We start from the raw sequence: 19,276 nt of genomic DNA on the forward strand, positions 1-19,276 counted from the left end.
TCTCTGAGATCCAGAATTCACCCCATCTTTCATCTGCTAGCTTGTTTCCAAAGTACCCATTACTTTGGAATTTCAGGAACAACATGATGAAAAGAGGAGCTCTAATTGGGTTCAGTGCTGACTCATGCCTTGTGTAAAAGTTGCTTTTAAGTTGAGCAGCAAGAGTCTTAATAAATGACCTTTTAAATCTTATTTTGATTTTATTCAGGTATAGTATCGTGCTCATTAATAATGATCCTGCAGTAGGTCTCCCATTACAGCTTTTTTATTAATTAAATAGGATGTAAGATTAATTGGATGTTTTCAAAATTAAAATAAGAGTTTTTTATAGGTTCCCTGATTAAGAATACTGGTCTGCATACATGATGGTACCCTGAAAAAAAAAATATCACTTAATAGCTATAGATAAAATACTGTTCTGAGGCAAGCAAAACTTGCTTCCTCCCTCACCTCTTTCAGGCTAAACCTGCTTGCTTGTGATGGCCTTACCTTAAAGAAGATGTTTGACTGCCTCTTACAGGAAGGGGAGGCTGTTAAGGAATGCATGTTGTGTATTTAATATATTCAATCTTTTATTTAAAAGGCATCATACGTGAGGCAAAAGAAAGACCCTTACTTTGGTGATGGACAGAGGAAAAAGGACTGGCATAACAAAGAAGCTATAAGGAGAGACTCTGAGCGTGTAGGTATGTAAGATTACTATTAAAATATTTTAATACAGACTGTAATTTAATTTGATTTTATTTGGTAGGCTGAGTGCAGAACAGCATGCTCTACTTCAGGGTCAAGATGATGTTCTTGACATGATGCTACAGTTATTGTGTGTTAATCCCAGTTAAAGGCTTCAACTCCACAATAACAGTTTTGAGCTGAAAATACACTGGTAAGGTCTTGGTAGTTTTAGGACATTGGGGTTTTTTTAAACTTACCAAAAAATATGTACCTGTACCTCTCCCAAAAATGAGAGTCCAGCAAGGAAGAAGAGGGGCAAAAGGAAAACATTCTAGATTATAACATGCATGCAGGTTTTATTCCATAGTTCTGGATTTTGTCTCACATTGCTTAAAAAGGGCCCATTTTGAATGTCACAGCTTTACACTGATGTGTCTGCAAGGGCTCTACCTCCTCTCTGCTAGAGCTCAGGTTGTTAAATATACATATCCATCTGTGCTGAAAAAAGCAACAGTGCTGAGGTATTCAGACCATATGTATTCTTCCTGCAGTGAAACAAAAAGCATTCTATAGATCCTCCACAGAGTTACCATAGCCCCTTCATCTGTTTCTCGTGTTAGCAGGAAGACTTCTATCTTCTACTGTCTGCACAGCTGAGTGGTTTGTAGCAAAACTGCTCATGAAATAAAATTGTTAACATGGCTGATGCACTGCTAAACATGACATAGACCACAAAACTAATGAAGGAGTTTTCAAAGGGCTGTAAGATGGCTCCTCTTTTCTGGAGACAAGGATTAGTTTCTGGCCAGTTAAGCACCAATTAGTAGTAATGATGCGTGTTTACTTTCTCTCCATCTCTAGGAAATGGAGAACAGGGAAAACCTTACCCAATGACTGATGCAGAGCGAGTGGACCAGGCATACAGGGAGAATGGCTTCAATATCTTTGTGAGTGATAAAATTTCTCTGAATCGTTCCCTTCCGGACATCAGACATCCCAAGTGAGTATATAGTTTACATTCTGGGAGTGAAAGTTTGCCAGCCCTACATTACCTCATCTGCAGTCATGTGCTCTGGTTTTTATTATGGACTCTTGTACCTTACTTTGTCAAATACAGTCCTTTCACAGCTAGGTCCTGCTGACTGTCATAAAGGACAGTGTGTAGTATTTGCAACGGGAATAGAGGAGACCAAATCTAGGGGGAAAATCCCCTTTTGATTCCAAAAGACTTAAAATTACCAAAAACTTGCAGCCCTGCACGGAAGAGGTCTTGAACTTAACCCAGAAGTGAGTACTTCCTTCATCTCTCACAACGTGACAGTTCAGTTCCTGAGCCCACTGACACAGCCAACAGCTTTTAGCAAATAACAAGGTGGAGCTCCTCCTTGCTGTAATGGAAACTGATGTCAGTGTCCAACTCAGCTGAGAAATGCTCGAAGTATAGTCAGGTGATGATGTCACTGACCTTTCTGTCCAGTTCTTATGTTGGTCACTAGCTGGAAATGAGCATGAAATGCTCCAGCAGAACAAGATTTGAGTAGCTCCACTCAACTATGTATGAAGAGTTTTATCAGAAATCCTTCTGATTTATGGATTAGTTTTGTGTACATCTTCCTAAGGAAAACCTCATCCGGGTTTATGAGTAGAAACTAGTTCCAACTGAATGCTGGCTTTTGAATTCATCTATTTTTCATTCCCTTTTCGTTCCCTTAGGATGGTGTCAAACTGGATTTTGTGCAAGCCAGAAGGAGTTTTTCATTAGCAGAAGTGCTTCAGTTAGGGCTTAACCCTTGTTTGTACGAAGCTGAGAGCTTTTTAAATACTGTTTGTGCAATTCTTAATCTGAAAGCATTGTTAGACATTTGAAAGGAAGCTTGCTTTGTGTAAAGACATTTTTATCACCATTTAGTGACTCTGAATTCAACATCTACTTTATTCATGAAGTATAATTTCCAGAAGTCAGGTTTTATAATTTGTTAGCTACACATTTGAGAGATTACCTCTTCAGCTGTCACAGCAAACTAATCGAATACTCTGCCTTGACACCCTTTCTCAATATATACTCATAAACCAGAGTAGTGAGTATGGCTCCATAAATATTTTAGGCATGCAGCTGAAATGTTTAAACATAGAGATAAATCAGGTAACTGAAGATGCTTGTTGATCAGCCTCTACTTCAGCTTTAGGAAATACAGCTTGAGTTTGCTAACCTAAATTATGCCTGGCCTCCGTTTATGGGGGCTGCCATGGGCTCTGAGAACTTAGACATCAGACAATGCTGGTATTTCCTCATCTGTGGATTTAATATATTACCTCCCATTCCCCACTGTTTCCTGAACATGCTGACTCCTCCCTGCTAATTCTGCTATTTAAACTTTTTTTTTTTTTAAATGTGAAATTTCCAACTCCAGTCCCCAGTTAAAATTAATGTCAAGTGTCTGGGTCAGGAACAACTTAAGCTGTGATTAATGGTGCTGCTGCAGCCGCTTTGCTTGTTGTTTAACACATCCTTTCCCCCAGTGTAGTGAGTGTAATTGTGGGGGTATTGAGGGGAGGATAAACAGGGTATGTGTAATGGATTAGCTGGGCAGGAAGTGGGGTTTATATATAAAGGAGATTTGCTGTAAAGGAGTTCACAGCTGCAAGGGTCTGTGTTGCAGTCCCTGTGCCCACTGAAAATATATACTTGGAATGGTATGGTTTGTGTTATTTGGGAGGCTGATGAGGGGAATTTATAATGAAGTTAGTCTGAGATAAGTCCATGAAGAGCATTGTAGAAAGAAGGGAGCACTTGCTTTGCCTAGCCTTTGACACACGGTAAGAGATACAAGAGGCTTTGTCGTTTGGAGTTGTGTCTGCAGACAGCAGAGAGTGTAAGGAGAACGTGAACTGAGGAAAAAACCAGCATCTGTCCCGTCCTAAGCCTTGAGGCCACAGTTGGCATTCTCCCCAGCAGCTGGCCTGGCTGGGGAAGGACAAAGGAGCAGCCAGTGTGTTTGCTCACTTCTGAGATGGTTTGTATGGGCCTTTATATACCAATGAGTGTGTCACTTCTGCTTTCTGTTAATCCTGGGAACCAAGGGGCTGGGGCAGGGCATGCACTGGATCTCTCTGGTGCACACATATAGCTATTTGTTTCAAAAATCGTGTCTTCCCCTGCTAACATTTCTTTTAAGTGCTTCTGGGGTTTTTTTAATATTAAATACTAATTTTGCAGGTCTTGTAACACAATTGTAGATGTGGTAGCTGCAGGGAAACAATTTCTTTCTGTGCTTAATGGTTAAACTTAATATCTAAAGTTTCCCACTTGTTAAAGTTAGTCAGAAAATGACAATTCCAGTTTAAGGAAAGTTAGAAGAGATTTTGGGGCTCTTTTTTAATACTGGATGAGCATTATAGCTGGTAGCTGTCTCGGCAGAAGGTTAAGATTGCAGTGCCAAGGGCTGGGTGAAAGCAGTCCACACAGCTTTATTTTGCATCTGTGCATTGCAGCTATAGCCTGCAAGCTCTTGGCAGCACCCCAAAACAATTCATTAGACCCAGAATAAGCTACTGTCCTTTCACACAGGCACCAGAGTAACTTCCTGTAACCACAGATTTATTGAGCTTGTATAACATAGGTGCATCCTTCTCCATTCCCTGGGAAAGGTACCAGCAAGAAGCCGCCACTGCCAGGGCTGCCTTTGTTCCCATCCGCCCTTCCGGGGAGCAGGGAGGGACCCACGGTGTGCACGCCCCGTGTTGGGCACCTAGTGAAAGCCTCAGAGAGCCTGGCAGGAGAGGGTCTGCAAATCAGCTCTGGTGCAGGCTGTGCAGGAGGGGCAAGGCAGGAGCAGAGTGGGAGAGAGGGCAGCCTGCCCTGCTGGCAATCTCATCATAATACATTTTAAAAACCTCTGTTCAAGTAGCCATTTCTCTTTTGTACTGGACTTGTGGGGTTTTAAGAATGCTATAAGATTTTGTCCCTAGTGAACAGAAACTGGGTATTTTTTAACTATAATTGTTCACTGTATGGCCTTAAATGTTTAGCAGGGTTCAAGCTCCACTTTGGGCCACACCTGCAGGAAAATACTGCTGCAGTTTGAGTTTTCTTCATGAAGCTATCTTGAAAACACCTCCCAACAAGGCAAGAGAGCACTACCCCTATTTCAGAATTAAGAACATTAGTGCTGTTTGGAAATAATCCCAAATTCAAGGGGTCCATATGGGGTCTCTGCAGCCCTAACTGTCCAGCTTTATCTAACTTGCACAATGCTTCGTGTTCAAAGCCCAGCTGCCTTCACTTTTGTCTGCAGAACTGATTCCAGGTGTCAAACTAGACCTGCTGAAAAGTGGGGAAGACAGGATTGATTGTTTAGGAAAAGCAGGATTGGATAATTGTCCAGCATGGCAAAGAAAGCCTTTGATAGTGGTGGGAAGTTATCTGTCACTGAGAGAGGTGGGTTTCTTTATTGAGCAGTTCTGACTATGCAATTATCCTGTATCTTCTGTGTATTGTTTGCAATGTCTCGAACTTCTGAGACCATTAAGGGAAGGTGCTATCACACAAAATCAGTACTTGCTGCACATTTTGTTTAAAAAGTTTGGATGACAGTTACACATATGATTAGAGTGATTTGCTTCTCTGAAAACTGAGAATAAGTGAGTTAAAGCAATGTACCGATAATGCCTGGAAGAGAGACGTTCAACTCCTGAAACAACTTTGTAGAAATTTCTCTTCCTAGTGATCTTTGAGATATAATGACAGGGAAAACAAGTATTTTAGAGGCTTCCATCTTATGGGATAATTTCACTTCTTGATGCAGCTTCAGCACCTGTTATATCCCTCTGACTTTGTGTTGCTAAGTGTCACTGATGTTAACAGTCCCCACTTCATACAGAATTTTTTTTCGCTAGCTAGACTAGATCAGGCCAATGCTGACTTGATAAGGCCTGAAAGTTAGTGGGTTTTTTTCTGGCACTTTGCATCGGTTTGAGGAGTAAAGAATAAGTTACCTGATGGTAATTAATATGGCAGTGTGGTGGTTTTTGGCACTGTCTTTTGACTTGCTCTGTCTGTCCAGCTGCAAGAGTAAGCTGTACCTGGAGAAGCTGCCGAACACCAGCGTGATCATTCCCTTCCACAACGAGGGCTGGTCCTCCCTGCTCCGCACCGTGCACAGCGTCCTCCACCGCTCCCCGCCCGAGCTGGTCGCAGAGATAGTGCTGGTGGATGACTTCAGTGACAGAGGTATGCTCACTTGTGTATAATACCTCCACCAGCTTTACCTGCCTAAGGGATCAATGAGCTCGCAAATGTGTGTAATGACTTGAGATTTTTTACCTGCCAACAGCAGAGCTCAGGCAAACCTTGCTCTGGTGTGTTTGGAAGGCCATAAGTCTAGCAAAAATATTCATATTCAGTTTGTGCTGGTTTAGCTACTGTTGGCGTGGGCTGTCCTGAGGTTTGGACAAGGTGAATATACAGGGAAGGTGGTTTAATATTCTGCTAAGAGCCTATGTAGCCATTAACATTTAAGCCCTGGGTTAAATGTTTGATGCCTGGAATATGCACCAAAAAAAAAGAGAGGGAATAGCTCACTCTACAGGACTAGTTTTTTTTTTCTAGATACATAAAATGGTAGAAGAAGCTTTTATAAAAGTTTTCCACCTCAGACTGATTTGGCTTGCTTTTCTGCTGAATTTAGTGCTTCTGGAAAGTACATTTGCAACATCCAAAACTTTGACTGCTCTCGCTTTCTGACTTGTTTGCAACTACACTCCATTGTACTGCATTGCTAGGGTAGTCGTTCTGGATTGGGCTTAAGTGCTACATGCAAAGATTTGTAGTCACTGGCATAACACATCACCACAAATGGAACAACCACGTGTAGTTGCAGCAGCAGTGTGTAGGTGTAGTTGGTGAATTTACTTGGTCAGTAGCGGAAAGTCATGGGATCAGCATTCTCTGAACTGTTCAAGTGCTACTTGATATAAATTAAGCTGGACTTTACATTTTGTAGCTTGCGCCCTTGCTGTGGTGGAAAAGGCAGTAAAGTGAAGGAGGAATGAATGCCTCTGTCAAACAGACATTGCATAAGCAGGAAGATCCCCTGGGAAGTCCTCTAAAGTAGCTAGTGTTCTCCTGTGCTGAAGAGGGTACAGTGACTTTAAGGGGTTATGATCAGATCTAGCAACTCCATTTTCTCCCTTAAAATTACTAAGACTATTTAGCTTTGTGAGCTGCCAGGTTCAAGAGTCCTGCCACTGAAATTACTCAACTAGGGGAAAAGACCTCTACACAAATAGTGAAGGATACACCTTCAAAAATCTGACATGTAGGCAGCTCCTAAAATGAGCTTGGACATTAGCTTGCAAGTATTTAGTGTTCTGACCTATACTGACTTTCAAGTAAGCCCTACCCAACAGCTATAGTGTTTTCCAAAGCACACCTCTAATTACTTTGCAAGCAAGGTGTGCTGGTTTGAACAAATCAATATTATATGAAAAAAGTATTTACTTAGAGGATTTTCAGACTAAGCTGGGGAGAAAAAAAAAAACACCCTCCTAACAAGATCTCTTTATTGCTACTCAGTGTAGAAGCAAATTAGACAAGGTCATGCTGTAACCACAACTGAATTGTACAAACAAGTTTCTTTTGAGAGAAGTGGAAGTCATGGAGTCTGGTTTCCTGTGGATGTACTTTCCTTGTTCTCTAGTTGTGCCCTTCTGACCAGGCAAAAGAGAGTACCTGTGGCTCTCCCACCCCTGCTCCTCATCAGTCTCTACACGTGCTGTTTGTCCAGTTTGCTTCTTGCTCTGTTCCACCTGCCTCTGATAACATGCAAGCTCTTCTCCTACAGTCATCCATCTTTCATACAAAGGTTGCAAGAAGTAGGGGAGATTAACTTGTGTGCAGCATCTATTTATAGAGAGATATAAAATACTGATGTTGGACAGCGAGCTAAATTGTCAAGGGAACACACAAGAACGACACACAGGCAAAGAAAGTGCTAATAAAAACCCTTAATTTTTTTAACCAGTGTTTTCCTGCTGGCTCAGTTGATCTATGTGTGTTGGGACAATTACTGGTTAGGATGTAACATTTTTCCTTTGCTGCTGTCAGTTCTGTATCTGCACTGTAGCATTTCCTGCTGGCTGCTGCTCCTTTTCCAGCAGTCAGCACTCTTCCTTAACCACCCTGGGTTTGGCTTCCACAGCCCTCTCTGGGTTGAAACAGTTCCTTAGTCTTCAGGAGGCTTAAATGATCTTGACTTGAAAGGCTGCTGGTTACAAATTTCTGGTTTTAATTTATTAATTGTGTGTATTTAAAAACAAACAAATGAAAAACAAGCAAAACCAACAACAAACAGTTCAGTGCAGTACCTGAAAATTGATCATAATACTGAACTGCATGAAGGAGCAGAGGCTCTAGGAAAACTTTTACTTCACATGTGTTTAAGGAGGACACATTCTTGGATTCTTCATTAAGCCCCTGCTCTGGTTATCTGTTTCTCTTTATTAAATAGAGGGGGTGATGAAAACCCTGTGTCCAGGCTGATGCTCATCACCAGTGAGCAGTAAAAAGAATGAGGAAAGATTTTTAGATTTGCTCTGAAATCATAAATGGTTGGTCCTCTGGATTGTCTGCTGGGTGGAATGCTGTGCTTGTCTTTCAAATGCTAGTCCCACAAATTCATAACAGCATCTTTCTTCTAAAATTACAGAATCACTGTTGGATGTAGCGATAGTGAGGTCACACTGAGATCAGAGAGGCATAGTATGAACACTGAATGTCAGCTTCTTCCCCAAAAACATCAGTAAACAGTCATCATAAACTCCAGTGAAAAGCAAAAGATAAAAAGGATAATCACTCAATAAAAATCTATTATTTTTTTTATGGAGAGGTTACCTTGACAAGATAAAATATCAGACATGCTCTGCTGTGCCTCATGATGGCCTGTCACTTGAGGGTTGTCTAAAGAGACCTTTAGCACTTTAATAACTCTTTAAAAAGACTAACCTTCAAGAAGGTGGCTTTCCCTGGCAAGGAGGCTCTGTCCCTCTTGCTGGCATTTCCTGTGTACCGACCTGTGTCGGGGTGAAACGTGCTGGGCTCTGCTGAGCTGCCCTCCAGGCTCTGCCTGCACCATGCCCTGCTTCTGCTCTGCTCTGTCTCACACAGGGAGAACCTTTGCTTCACATGAAGAACAGAGGACTGCTAATAATAGAGTATGGAAACCTGGCTGCTGCACACATCAGTGTGTTTTTTTCTGGCAGATGTTACTTCCATATGTTTTTCATCTGTTCTTAAGCTTGGGAGTAAGAAATTTTTGGTGTCACTACGAAGAGGGCTGAGAAGTTGGCTAACAAAGTGATAGGAGAGTGAAGACTGATTTCTGGGTGAATTGGTGGCTGCTGTGGTCTACAGCATACCTGAGAGCTGTGTTGCTTTGCCCTATTGGAGCTTTTGGACAGATGAATCATCATCTCAAAGTGTCAACAGCCTTTTATTTCTTAATTTGTTTGATAGAGACAATTCTGTTGACCTTTACCAATAAACATTTTTCAACCCAAAAAGGCTGTCCTGATGACAGCCAGTCTTAACAGCAAGCAGCAATAGCTCTACGAGTCCTGGTTTTGAAATGTTTCCTTTGCTTTGTATTTGAAAAATCGAAATCTTGCTGTCTTTTATTCTTTTTTTTTTTTTATTTTTTGCATGCCTGTAGTATGATGCAAATGAACAAAATCCATCCTTACTTCAGACAGATTTAGTGCTGCATTCCACATCAGCCACAGTGCTCTGGGAACGGCTGTCAGTGGGATCAGTCTGCTGCCAGTACAGTGGTAGCATCCAGTTTACCTTGAGCTGTGGTCCATGATGTCACTTCCAGCAGCTGCATTTGGTGACACGTGTGGGGATTCCCTTGTTGGGTTGAGTTAACTTAAAAACCCCTTGTTTTTCAGCATGTGCCATTGGTCATAGCAGAGGAAATACTGAGGGACTATTTTCTACTTTCGTTAATAGCAGTCTCTAGTATCAGTGTGACATTCCCAGTAGGACTAAATAGCTTGTGCTTTTTCCCCCCCAAAATTAGTTGGAATGTCTGCACTATAAGGACTTTCTTCTGCTGACCATAAGCATTTCACAACAATCATAGGGATTTAATGTGCAGAAGAACATAGGTTATATTGAAGAGGGAGGTGCCTGTTCAGCAGACTTGGAGAGTAAGAATTAACTTACCTAGTGGTGCGTGCCTCTCCCTGCATGCTGCTGAGCACTGCTGAAGACCCTCAGGCTGACCTCCTCATCTATTTCAAGGTGGTCCAAAATAACACCTGCCCTTCTGGGTAAGCTGAAATCAAGATGCAGTACATATCAATTACAACTTCAAAATTTCTCATCATAAAAACGCTTAGCTGTGGCAGTCCTGTGTGGATTTGTGGCTTCACTTTTAATTTCTATAGCTATTCTTTAGTTCTAATCTCAGTTAAATTAAGCCTTTTCATATGCTGGCTTGCAGAGTACTAATTATATCCCTCTGAGCTTGTTGTTACCAGAATGGCCCTTGGTAAACTAAAATGCTTTTTTCATGTATATCAGTCTTCTCCTGGGGACTGTCAGATGTGAGATTTGTTTGCTTTTGATTATTTAATTAGAATGCTGCTGAGTGGTAAGTGGGTTGCATTATATCATAGAAATGGGAGGAGGGGAAGAGAAGTTGAAATGCAGGTCAGTTTGTGACACTGCAGGGTCCTGTATTGGCTCCAGAGGCATTTTATTATAGATAGCAGGCAACAAATAACAGACACACAGTTCATGATCCTTCAGGGTCTGCTTCAGTCCCTAGACCTACAAGCTGAATCTAGCTGTGGTTGTGAGAAATCGAGCTGTTCATCCCTAGTGTCTGCCTTATACAAAAGGGATTGTTGGCCTCCCTCTAATTCTTTCAGTCTGTGGACACCTCAGCTGTATAAGCTCTCTAAGTTTGTGTGAACAAACGTAAAGCTGTCCTCGTCTCCTGTTAGATAAATGAACAGCCTTAAGCTGAAAGAAGAGAGGGCAGAGGATGGCACATTTTCTCTTTGCAAGATGCTTGTCTAAATGTTCTTTACGTTTTGCCTGATATTTGGTAGCTCTGTACAGCAGTGGGCCATTAAGTATGTACTGCTACTGAGTGAAAGGCAGAAGTCAAACTCCCCTCTCCTGTCTGTTTTGGAGAAGAGATGTCTTTGAGGTGGAGGCTGGACTGGAACACATACAGAATGTATCATCTAAATCAGCTCCTCTGCTCATCTACAGCAGGTTTTGAGAGATCTTATTCACTCAAGTTTTTAAAGTCTTCAGGGATGGAGATTCTGTAATGTCTCTGGGGAACCTGTTCTGCTGCTCAGTCACTCTTACAGTTACTTTAAAAAAAAAAAAAGTTTAAGCAGTGTTTTCTGTACTCCAGTTTGTGTCCAAGGACTCCCGGGTCCTTTTCTGCAAAGCTCTTTGCCAGCTGCTGGGTTCCCAGTCAGGACTGGTGCATGGGGTTACTCTTACCCACGTGCAGGAATTTGCATTTCCTTTGGTTGATCTTCATGAGGTTCCTGTTGGCCCATTTCTTTTGCCTGTCAAAGCCCCTCCTGGTGGTACATCAGCCATGCCTCTCAGGTATGCCTCACCCTTCTGAGGGTGCACTGAGTCACATCATCCAGGTCTTGAATGAAGATGTGCAGTTGTATTAATTAACCTTGATATTGGCCCCTGGGGTGCACAGCTCGTGGCAGTCCAGGCCTCCAGCTCAGCTTTGTGCTGCTGATTATAACCCTTAGATCTCAGCTGGTTTTCTGTCCACCTCACTGTCTGCTCATCTAGCCCAGGTTTCATCGGGTCATCCGTGAGGATGTTAGGGAGAGGCCATGTTGAAACTCAAGATGCCTTTTATAGGTAAGAAAAACTTAAAAATCAGGGAATACAAATGTAGACCTAACAAAATAGGCTGCACAAGCATCCTGATGCCCTGGTTCCCTTGTTGAGTCACCAAAAGGTGTAACTATCTAGGGAATACTGGTACCTCTAAAACTTAAACTGATTTTTTGCATTTCAGTGTTTCTCTGGAAGAAACTGGCATCATGTATTTTTCCTCCCTCCCTTTAATGTAAAACATGGTAGGGTTTTTAACTTTTCACCCTTTGCAGCAATTGAAAATTTTAAATTATTCAAGACATTGTAAACTTACTGTGTGCTAGAAAGCTGGGACTTAATTGCCAAATGTCGTTTAAAGGAAACATCTTGCTGCATACTTGGGGCTAACTGTGCTCAGTGAGGAAAATGTACACACTACACAGGTGTTCAGAAGGACTTTGGGCATCTTATTTTATGACTTAGCTTGATGGAAATCAGTAATCGCAGCTAGGTGCTTAAATTTCATATAAAAGTCACGTTTCAATATTCAGTTATTTGCATATTGACTGACAGCCTGTTCTTACTCATTTTAAGACAACTTTTATGTAAATGACAGTGTTTTAGAACAAGCCTTGTCCCTTGTTGAAGAATGAGAGCCGCAGCATCGCTCATCTCTAGAGCATGCCTTGGATGCAAAGCACCAGCTTGATGCAGGAATGGAGCTGAATGTGGGAGTGAAGATCCTGCAGTCTCCAGACATCAGGGTTGCTCTGGAAGTGTTAATGCAGCTGGGCTGTCTGCCTTAGGGCGCTGTGTGCCCCCACAGTGGCAGTGTGGGGGGGCTTCACATCCTTCTCGCAGTCACCACTCAAAATCCAAACCTGTGGCTGGGAGGCAGTAACAGTTCCAGCTGAAATATGTGAATGGATTTAACCCGGTATGACAATGACACTTGCAAAGTCAACCCTTCTGACTTTCAGATTAAACATGGTATATTTTAGGGTGTGGGGATCCAAGAGGCATGTGTACTTGGCTGGAGTTGATTTCAAGGAGAAAATTTTGTTATTGCCAAGGTGTATGGGATCTCATTTTCCATTGGGGAGGTCATTAGGGAGGTTCCAGATTTCAGCTTCATCCTTCTTCCAAGACTATGTTCCTTGAGCTTTATTTTAATTCATTAAAATTATATGTATTTAGGAGTCCTGAAAATATTTATCTGGTCAACCATTTTTAATTTTTTCTTATTCTTCCTCCACTTTTACTCACTTTTTTCTAGGTTGTGTGTTATCAGTAGGAGTCTGTGCAATAAGAATTAGAGCTGCTTTTTGATGTCTGGGAGACAAGCATTATGAGCCCAGACTCTGGCCTGTGGCCACTGCTTCTCTTTGATAGGTAGCAAGAGGCTTTCAGGCCTTTTAATAAAGGAGCCCAAGGAGTGCTTTCCCCAGGCAGTGTCATCTCAGCCTTTGGTTCTGACCAACATTTCCTTCTTTGTCTGCCCTCCGCTCCTGTAGGGCCAGTCAGTTCCCCTTGCTTTGCTTGCTCGTGCTGTCTCCATGCTGTCCCGTAGCTCACTTGGTCTCCTGGCAGGGGAGTCCGAGCCCGTCCATTCACCAAGACTCAGAGGGAGCCACAGCCAAATCTCCCTTTCCCCCTTTAAAGATAAATCCCTGTGACTTTTTAAATCTCTCTTTATACAGCGGTGCGAGTAATTCTGGAGGCAGCCATGTGGGATAATCTGAATGGAAAAACAAATGTGGGTGAGGCTGCTTGGCTGAACCACGTGCAGTGTCATTTGGTCTGGTGGGCAGAAGTCACTAAGCAGTGTACTGAAGGGAGAAGGCAAGGGGTGACTGATGTGTCGTTTGGTGCAGCACCAGGTACATAGCAAACACAGCTCTGTTCCATTAACCACATCTGCCAGGCCTTAATTGAATGAAATCTTGTTCTTAGTATCTGAAATAGAAAAGAGGTTTAATACTTGAATTCTTTTTGATCTTTAAATGGAACACTAAAGGATTTATGCCGCTAAAGAGATTATCTTTTCATCTTTAGGCACATGCATTGTAAAAGTCTTTTTTTTTTCCTCTTAAATGCACTAAAGTGCATCTGGTTACTACATCTCTGAATATGGAGTGACTGTGCTTAGGACAAAGTGGTGACAGTCTTTCTTACCGAATTTTTCTTTCACAGCTTTTTACCTTAATGTATTTAAAAAAAAAAAAAAAAGATAAAGCCAATCTTTTCTTAGGCAGCCATGCTTTTCCACAACCCTTTCTTAACATTGCTTTCAAGGTCTCTTGTAGATGTTGTGGTAACCATTGTCTCAAACAATGGATAAAAAGAATATTTTTATTCTTTATGTAAGCTAAGTCACAGAATAAAGGGTTTATTTCCTTACTGCTCGAATTCATTTCAGACCATCTCAGGTCTGTTTAGACTCATAGCTTTCAAGTAGCTGTCGGCGAGATCTCTCTTTGGCTAAGTGGGAGAAGGATGGTTCCTCTAGGTGGAAAGACTTGGAAGTCTGTGAAAACAAATGTACTCCTTATTTTCATTAGAATGGAAGTCTCCCTTGTGAAACAAACTGATTTTGATAACATTATGTCATGAAGTCTCAGGCTTTTGATGATGCTCAGTTTTCTGGCCTTGTTATTTGTCTGGTGGTATAACACTACCCAGTGCATAAGGTCAGAGGGAGCAGTTCTCAGGCTATGGTCAAATTGTAAGAATTTCCCTGTAAAAATGCTCCTGAGGGAAGCCAGTGCTGATGTCAGATTTTCTGTGTGGAAGGTGACTTTTCGTTGGTGAATGTCACTGCTTCTGGTAGTGGCACAGATACCACACAGTAAAATAAGCTTCAGCCTCATTTCAGGGGTTGTGACAAACATTTCATGTTTGCTGCCTAGACCCTAGTGTGACTTACAGGTAGCACAGCAGAGCATTTATACTGGTGTAGGACTGAATCTGTGACCTCACCAATGCTCTGGTTGGTAGTGAGCACCAAATGGAGTGAAGCAATGAAATAAAACCTGCTGCAGATGTCTGATTTGGTTTATGAAAAGAGTAATTTGTTCTCCATTTCTGAAGTATCACCATTTCTGGTGATACTTCAGACAACTGTTAGTGACAGAGCTCGCTTTGGGTCTGTAGAGAGATGTGGGTGAGGTTTGATTTTGTTTTCCTTTTCTGAGTCTTCATTTTCAATGTGTCTATAAGCACTATTTCTGTACTTGTGTATACCCTTCATAAAGGATATCTAAATCTTGCATTGTTCATTAGGCAATAGCTGGAGAGCATTAAAAATATATTCTCTGCTGTTTTAAGGGACCTGAGGGCCCATTGTAGTTGTTTACTTCAGCTTTTTTTGTGACAGTCTAAATTAACTAACCAGTTTACTTTTCATCATCTTGTATTTATTACTTTAAGTTCAGTTGCTACAGGTGAAGGATTCTTCTAGAAAGGAGATGAGGTGGCTTTAAAAGGTCCAGTTTACTATGACCTCTTTCTCAGCTAATTGTTGTGCAGTGAAGGATGTCTGGCAAACTAAAGTTTAAAAAAAAAAATTGAGGAGCAGAGTTTTCATTACATCTCATTAAATAAATCTAACTGTGCTGCTAGCTACTAAGAAACACTATGCATGTAGCTTCTATTAGTGGAGTTCTGCAGGAAAACAGCTTTAAGTTTGTTCTCCTCACCTTGAAGTACATGTCCTCATTTGCTACAAGTCAAAACTCTAGATATCTGCCAGCTGCAGTGCAAATCAGCACTTTTAATGCTTTATAGCTTCTTCTCTATAGAAGTTAATTAGAAATGTGATTCAAACACCCTCTGCCACTACTCATATATGGTGTCTTATTATTGGTAATCATAGCTCCTGCTATTTAAGCATGCATTTTGGGTGGTATTGACAAAGCAGCTGTTCCTACAGAGTGACTTTGATAAAGGTGGAATCTTCTTCACTTCAAGAAAATTGGAAGGTAATGCCGCTGCAATTTAAAAATAAAAGTAGATAGTCTGAACCACATTCCTTTTCCATGTAGTTTTAGTTGCAGTGATATTTTCTTACTAAAGAAATTCCACACTGATTCTTTCACCATAGGATCTCTTCATAAATATCCCAGGGACCACTGTTGACTGTTACCTGTGAGCTAAGTACACACTGATGTCTCAGTGGAACACAGTGGTTTACCAGGCTGGATGGTGGAAGCCAAGGCTCAAGATTTAAAAGCAGGGTACCTTCCACTACCAGTACTATCCTTTCCCCTCTGTCATCCAACTAAAATGAAAGTGTCAGCTGAGAACAATATTGCCTGTGAAAGGGTTTAGTTTTGCTATCAGTACAACTGTGAACAGTCCTGGATTTGTGCTTCAGGATTTAATAGATTTACTGACCTTTCTGGCAGATGTCACTGACTTATTGTGATAGTTGCATTTCTTGCCAATAAAGTAAACAAGATCACTGGGAACTGATGGGAAAGAAGTCTTGAAGACGAGTAAAGTGTGTGTTTGTAAAATATGTTTCTGACAAACCAGTTTGTTACTACAAGTCAAATGTGTCTGTATTTTTCCTGCAGCAGCTGTACTAGTAATTTTTTCATTTGCCAAATAGTTTGGTTTCTGTTCTCTGACACAGACTACAAGACAAACAGATTTTTGCTTTGTCATTCACAATTATTAACAGATGAGCATTACTGTAGGAATTAAGGATTATCAGTTAGTTTTCTAGTATTTCATTTGATTATAACCCCAAAGCAAAAATTTTGTGGGTCTGTGCTATTAATTTTAGGCTTCATAGTTGTTCCTCCTCACTTAGACACTTGGAGATCAAAGCCTTTGGACTCCAAAGGGATGCATTCCTACCAAAGCAAAGCAGCTTTCAAGTGGGTCACATCTTGGACCTGATGTCATATTCTCTAACAAGACAAAAGCCCAGAGTAGAAATTTCTCTTAATTCTTGTGCTTTTTCTGAAATCTTTCCTTTTTTGTTGGTTTGCACAGAGTAAATACTTTCAGGCCAGGAAGTTCTTTGTACATGAATACTACTGATAAAGGCAAAGCTGAATCTCTGAGGACTGAGTGGGGTTGGGTTTTCTTATTTTTTTTCTTTTTTTCCTGAGCAAAACTCAGTGACTTTTAAGGCTTTAATCTCACAGCTTTGATATATTTCAGAATGTTTCAGCGTGAAATGTCTTAACACTTCATCTGCCTGCATCTCTCCAAATGGTGGCAAGTTTTGTCTTGCTATCAGACACAGGCTTTAGGTTCATGTCGTGATATACTGTCCAGTACATCACTACCACTGGTGGCTGTTTACTGAGAGGGTCACCAGAAGCAGGCACAGCTAACCCCTCCAGGACAGCAGCTTCTTCTGATTCGATCCCTGTATACCCACTCTGTCCTGAAGCCTGAGGATTGCACAGGATTTGTGTGCAGTTGGGTTTGTTCTGTCCTATGAGCAAACCCCTGATGTGCTTTCACAACCCTGCTTGCCTCACCAGTGCTCAGAAAGCACTCGATTATGTAAACTAAAGGTAATTAAAGACTAATCTGGTCCGTTGTGATTTTTAAACTCTGGTATGGAAAGTGGAGTAGAAATTTGCAGGATCCTGAGCCCAAGGTGTGGTGTGTCTCTTAGCCTCAGACTGCTGGAAGTGATGGTGGTGTTGTTATGATGACTTGTCCTAATGGCTTTCAGTGTTTTCACCTGCCCATACACTGTTTACCAGTTTAGTAGAAGAGCATTAGCATTGAGCAGGAGTGCAGACATTCCCTTAGTTAAACAAGTGGATAATAAGCCCCCTTATTTGGCCTTAAGGTGAGGGCACAGATTCCCCAAGTTGAAGGCAGTATTTGGGACAGTAATTCCCTTCCTGCTAGTCACCATGGCTACATCAAACTTGAGCTGAATATTAAGTGTGCTGCAAGGAGTTCACTCCTGTTTCAGCAGCTACAAAGGCCAAAAACTGCAGCTCTCCAGTTTGTATGTCAGCAGAGCAGTCTCTGATGTTAAAAGCAATCAACAAGGAGATGACCAGGAGTCACAAAATCACCTCTTTTCATCAAATGTAGTCAACAGAAGAGCAAAGACTGAAGTGGGTGCTTTAATCTTGATACATATTTAATGGAATGGGAAGGGAGAAGAATAAACCAATGAGAATGATTGTTTCCCCTGAGGAAAGATGGGTTTTGGCACAGGAGGAAAAACAGATATTGTGGGTTGACCAGGGAGTCAGTATGCAGGGCTTGAGAACTGAGGCATGCTCCACAGCTTGGCTTCTCTGCTCACACAGAACAAAAGGGGCTTAAACCTTGCAACATGCAGGAAGGATGAGTAAATGGATTTTTTTGGATTCCCTCAGGAAGAAACGGTTGAAATAGACTTCTTTGCAAATGAAACTTTCCTGGGAGATTAAGAGGTTATACTGTAGCTAAAATGATTATTCCCTGTGTATTTCCCTGCTTGGAAATCCAGCCTGCTAAACTTTCCCTAGGGTCTGGGTGTATTTATATGCTAATACTAGTAAATGTGAATTTTCTCATTTTAAGATTACACCTTTGTCTCTTCGTGCAGTACTAGTATCTCTCAAAGCCATAACTGAGCAGGGTTTGGATGTCTGCTCTAGGCTTGAAGGAAGCTATAAGAAAGTTCCCTTTGAAAATTCAGGAAGTAATTGATGATACAGGCAAGACAGCAGAGGTTTATGCACTTGAGTTTATCAAAGCACACAGCAAAGGCTTACAAAAAATGGTTTTTGCCCCAGTAACTTGCAGTCTGGCTTATTTCTTAGGCTCCACGGTTCCACTTTTGTGCACTTTACCTAAAATGGAAAGTTGGTTTTAAAACATTTAGGAAGAGAACAAAGTCAACAAGATTTCCAGAAACCAAACTCTTTTAATCTTTACAATCTAAACAGTGTTGACTGCTGTGTTAGCGAGTAGGCTGGTATGCTTTCAGCAATTGTCCCTTGCACAGAACCCCTTTTTCCCCCCACAGTTTTTGTTTTTAAAAACTTGCTGAGAACCTGCAATGGTGCAGAATGGGCAGTAGAAACCTCCCCTTTAAGAGCCTACCACGGAATTGCAATGAGTGAAGCAACAGATATTAATTTTCTCCCTTCCCGGCCTTTTGTTCTTTGGTTGTAAGAAGATTTAGCTTGGAAAGCTGTGATCAGCATAATCACTTTGCTATTATTGGGACTGGTGTTCATAGTACAATTTATTAGATCAGTTTGTTATCCTCCCGACCAACTTCAGTGATCAGAGTGTGAAAACACTGAAAAAAAAAATTGAAACTAGTGTCAGGGCTGCCTGTTTGGATAACAGCACACTTTGCTATTTAAAAGGATTACTCATCTGTACCGAAACAGGGAGAGAAGTTCATTTCCATGATGTAGAGCTTTCTGTTTCAGGGAGGCCTGGCTTGCACGTTGTGATGGATTCAGGAAGAAATATAATTCATTCTTAAATTGTTAAACAGCGTGTTAGGGCCAAGTATCTAAGTAAAGATGAATGGATTCATTTGTAACGTTAAATAAGCACGTCTGCATGTGGGAGGGTAGGGATGGGAGGATGAGATAACCTGTAAACAAATGGCAGATCAACAGTTGCACTCTAGATTTTGGTGGTTACAAAGTAGCCAAAATAAACTTGGAGGAAGGGAAACCAGCCCCCTCTGTTTAAAAGGGAATTCTGCCCCTCCTCCACTCCTCTCCTTCTGTGCCCTTCAGCAGG

The 19,276-nt window shown here is 41.5% G+C and overlaps 1 protein-coding gene across 1 annotated transcript in view; it reads left to right on the plus strand.

The window, feature by feature from the left end:
• Positions 1-583: 583 nt before the first annotated feature.
• LOC103774752 (polypeptide N-acetylgalactosaminyltransferase 10) overlaps positions 584-19,276 on the plus strand; it is a gene marked incomplete at its 5' end in the record, with an annotated part of 40,017 nt that continues 21,324 nt past the window's right edge. Inside the window, 3 exons of the mRNA XM_008942177.1 lie at positions 584-686; positions 1,534-1,672; positions 5,736-5,902. Coding sequence (XP_008940425.1) covers positions 584-686; positions 1,534-1,672; positions 5,736-5,902 — 409 coding nt within the window. The remainder of the gene's footprint in view (positions 687-1,533; positions 1,673-5,735; positions 5,903-19,276) is intronic.

The sequence above is a fragment of the Merops nubicus genome, unplaced genomic scaffold (genome assembly GCF_000691845.1).
Source record: "Merops nubicus isolate BGI_N331 unplaced genomic scaffold, ASM69184v1 scaffold9346, whole genome shotgun sequence".
Taxonomy (NCBI): domain Eukaryota; kingdom Metazoa; phylum Chordata; class Aves; order Coraciiformes; family Meropidae; genus Merops; species Merops nubicus.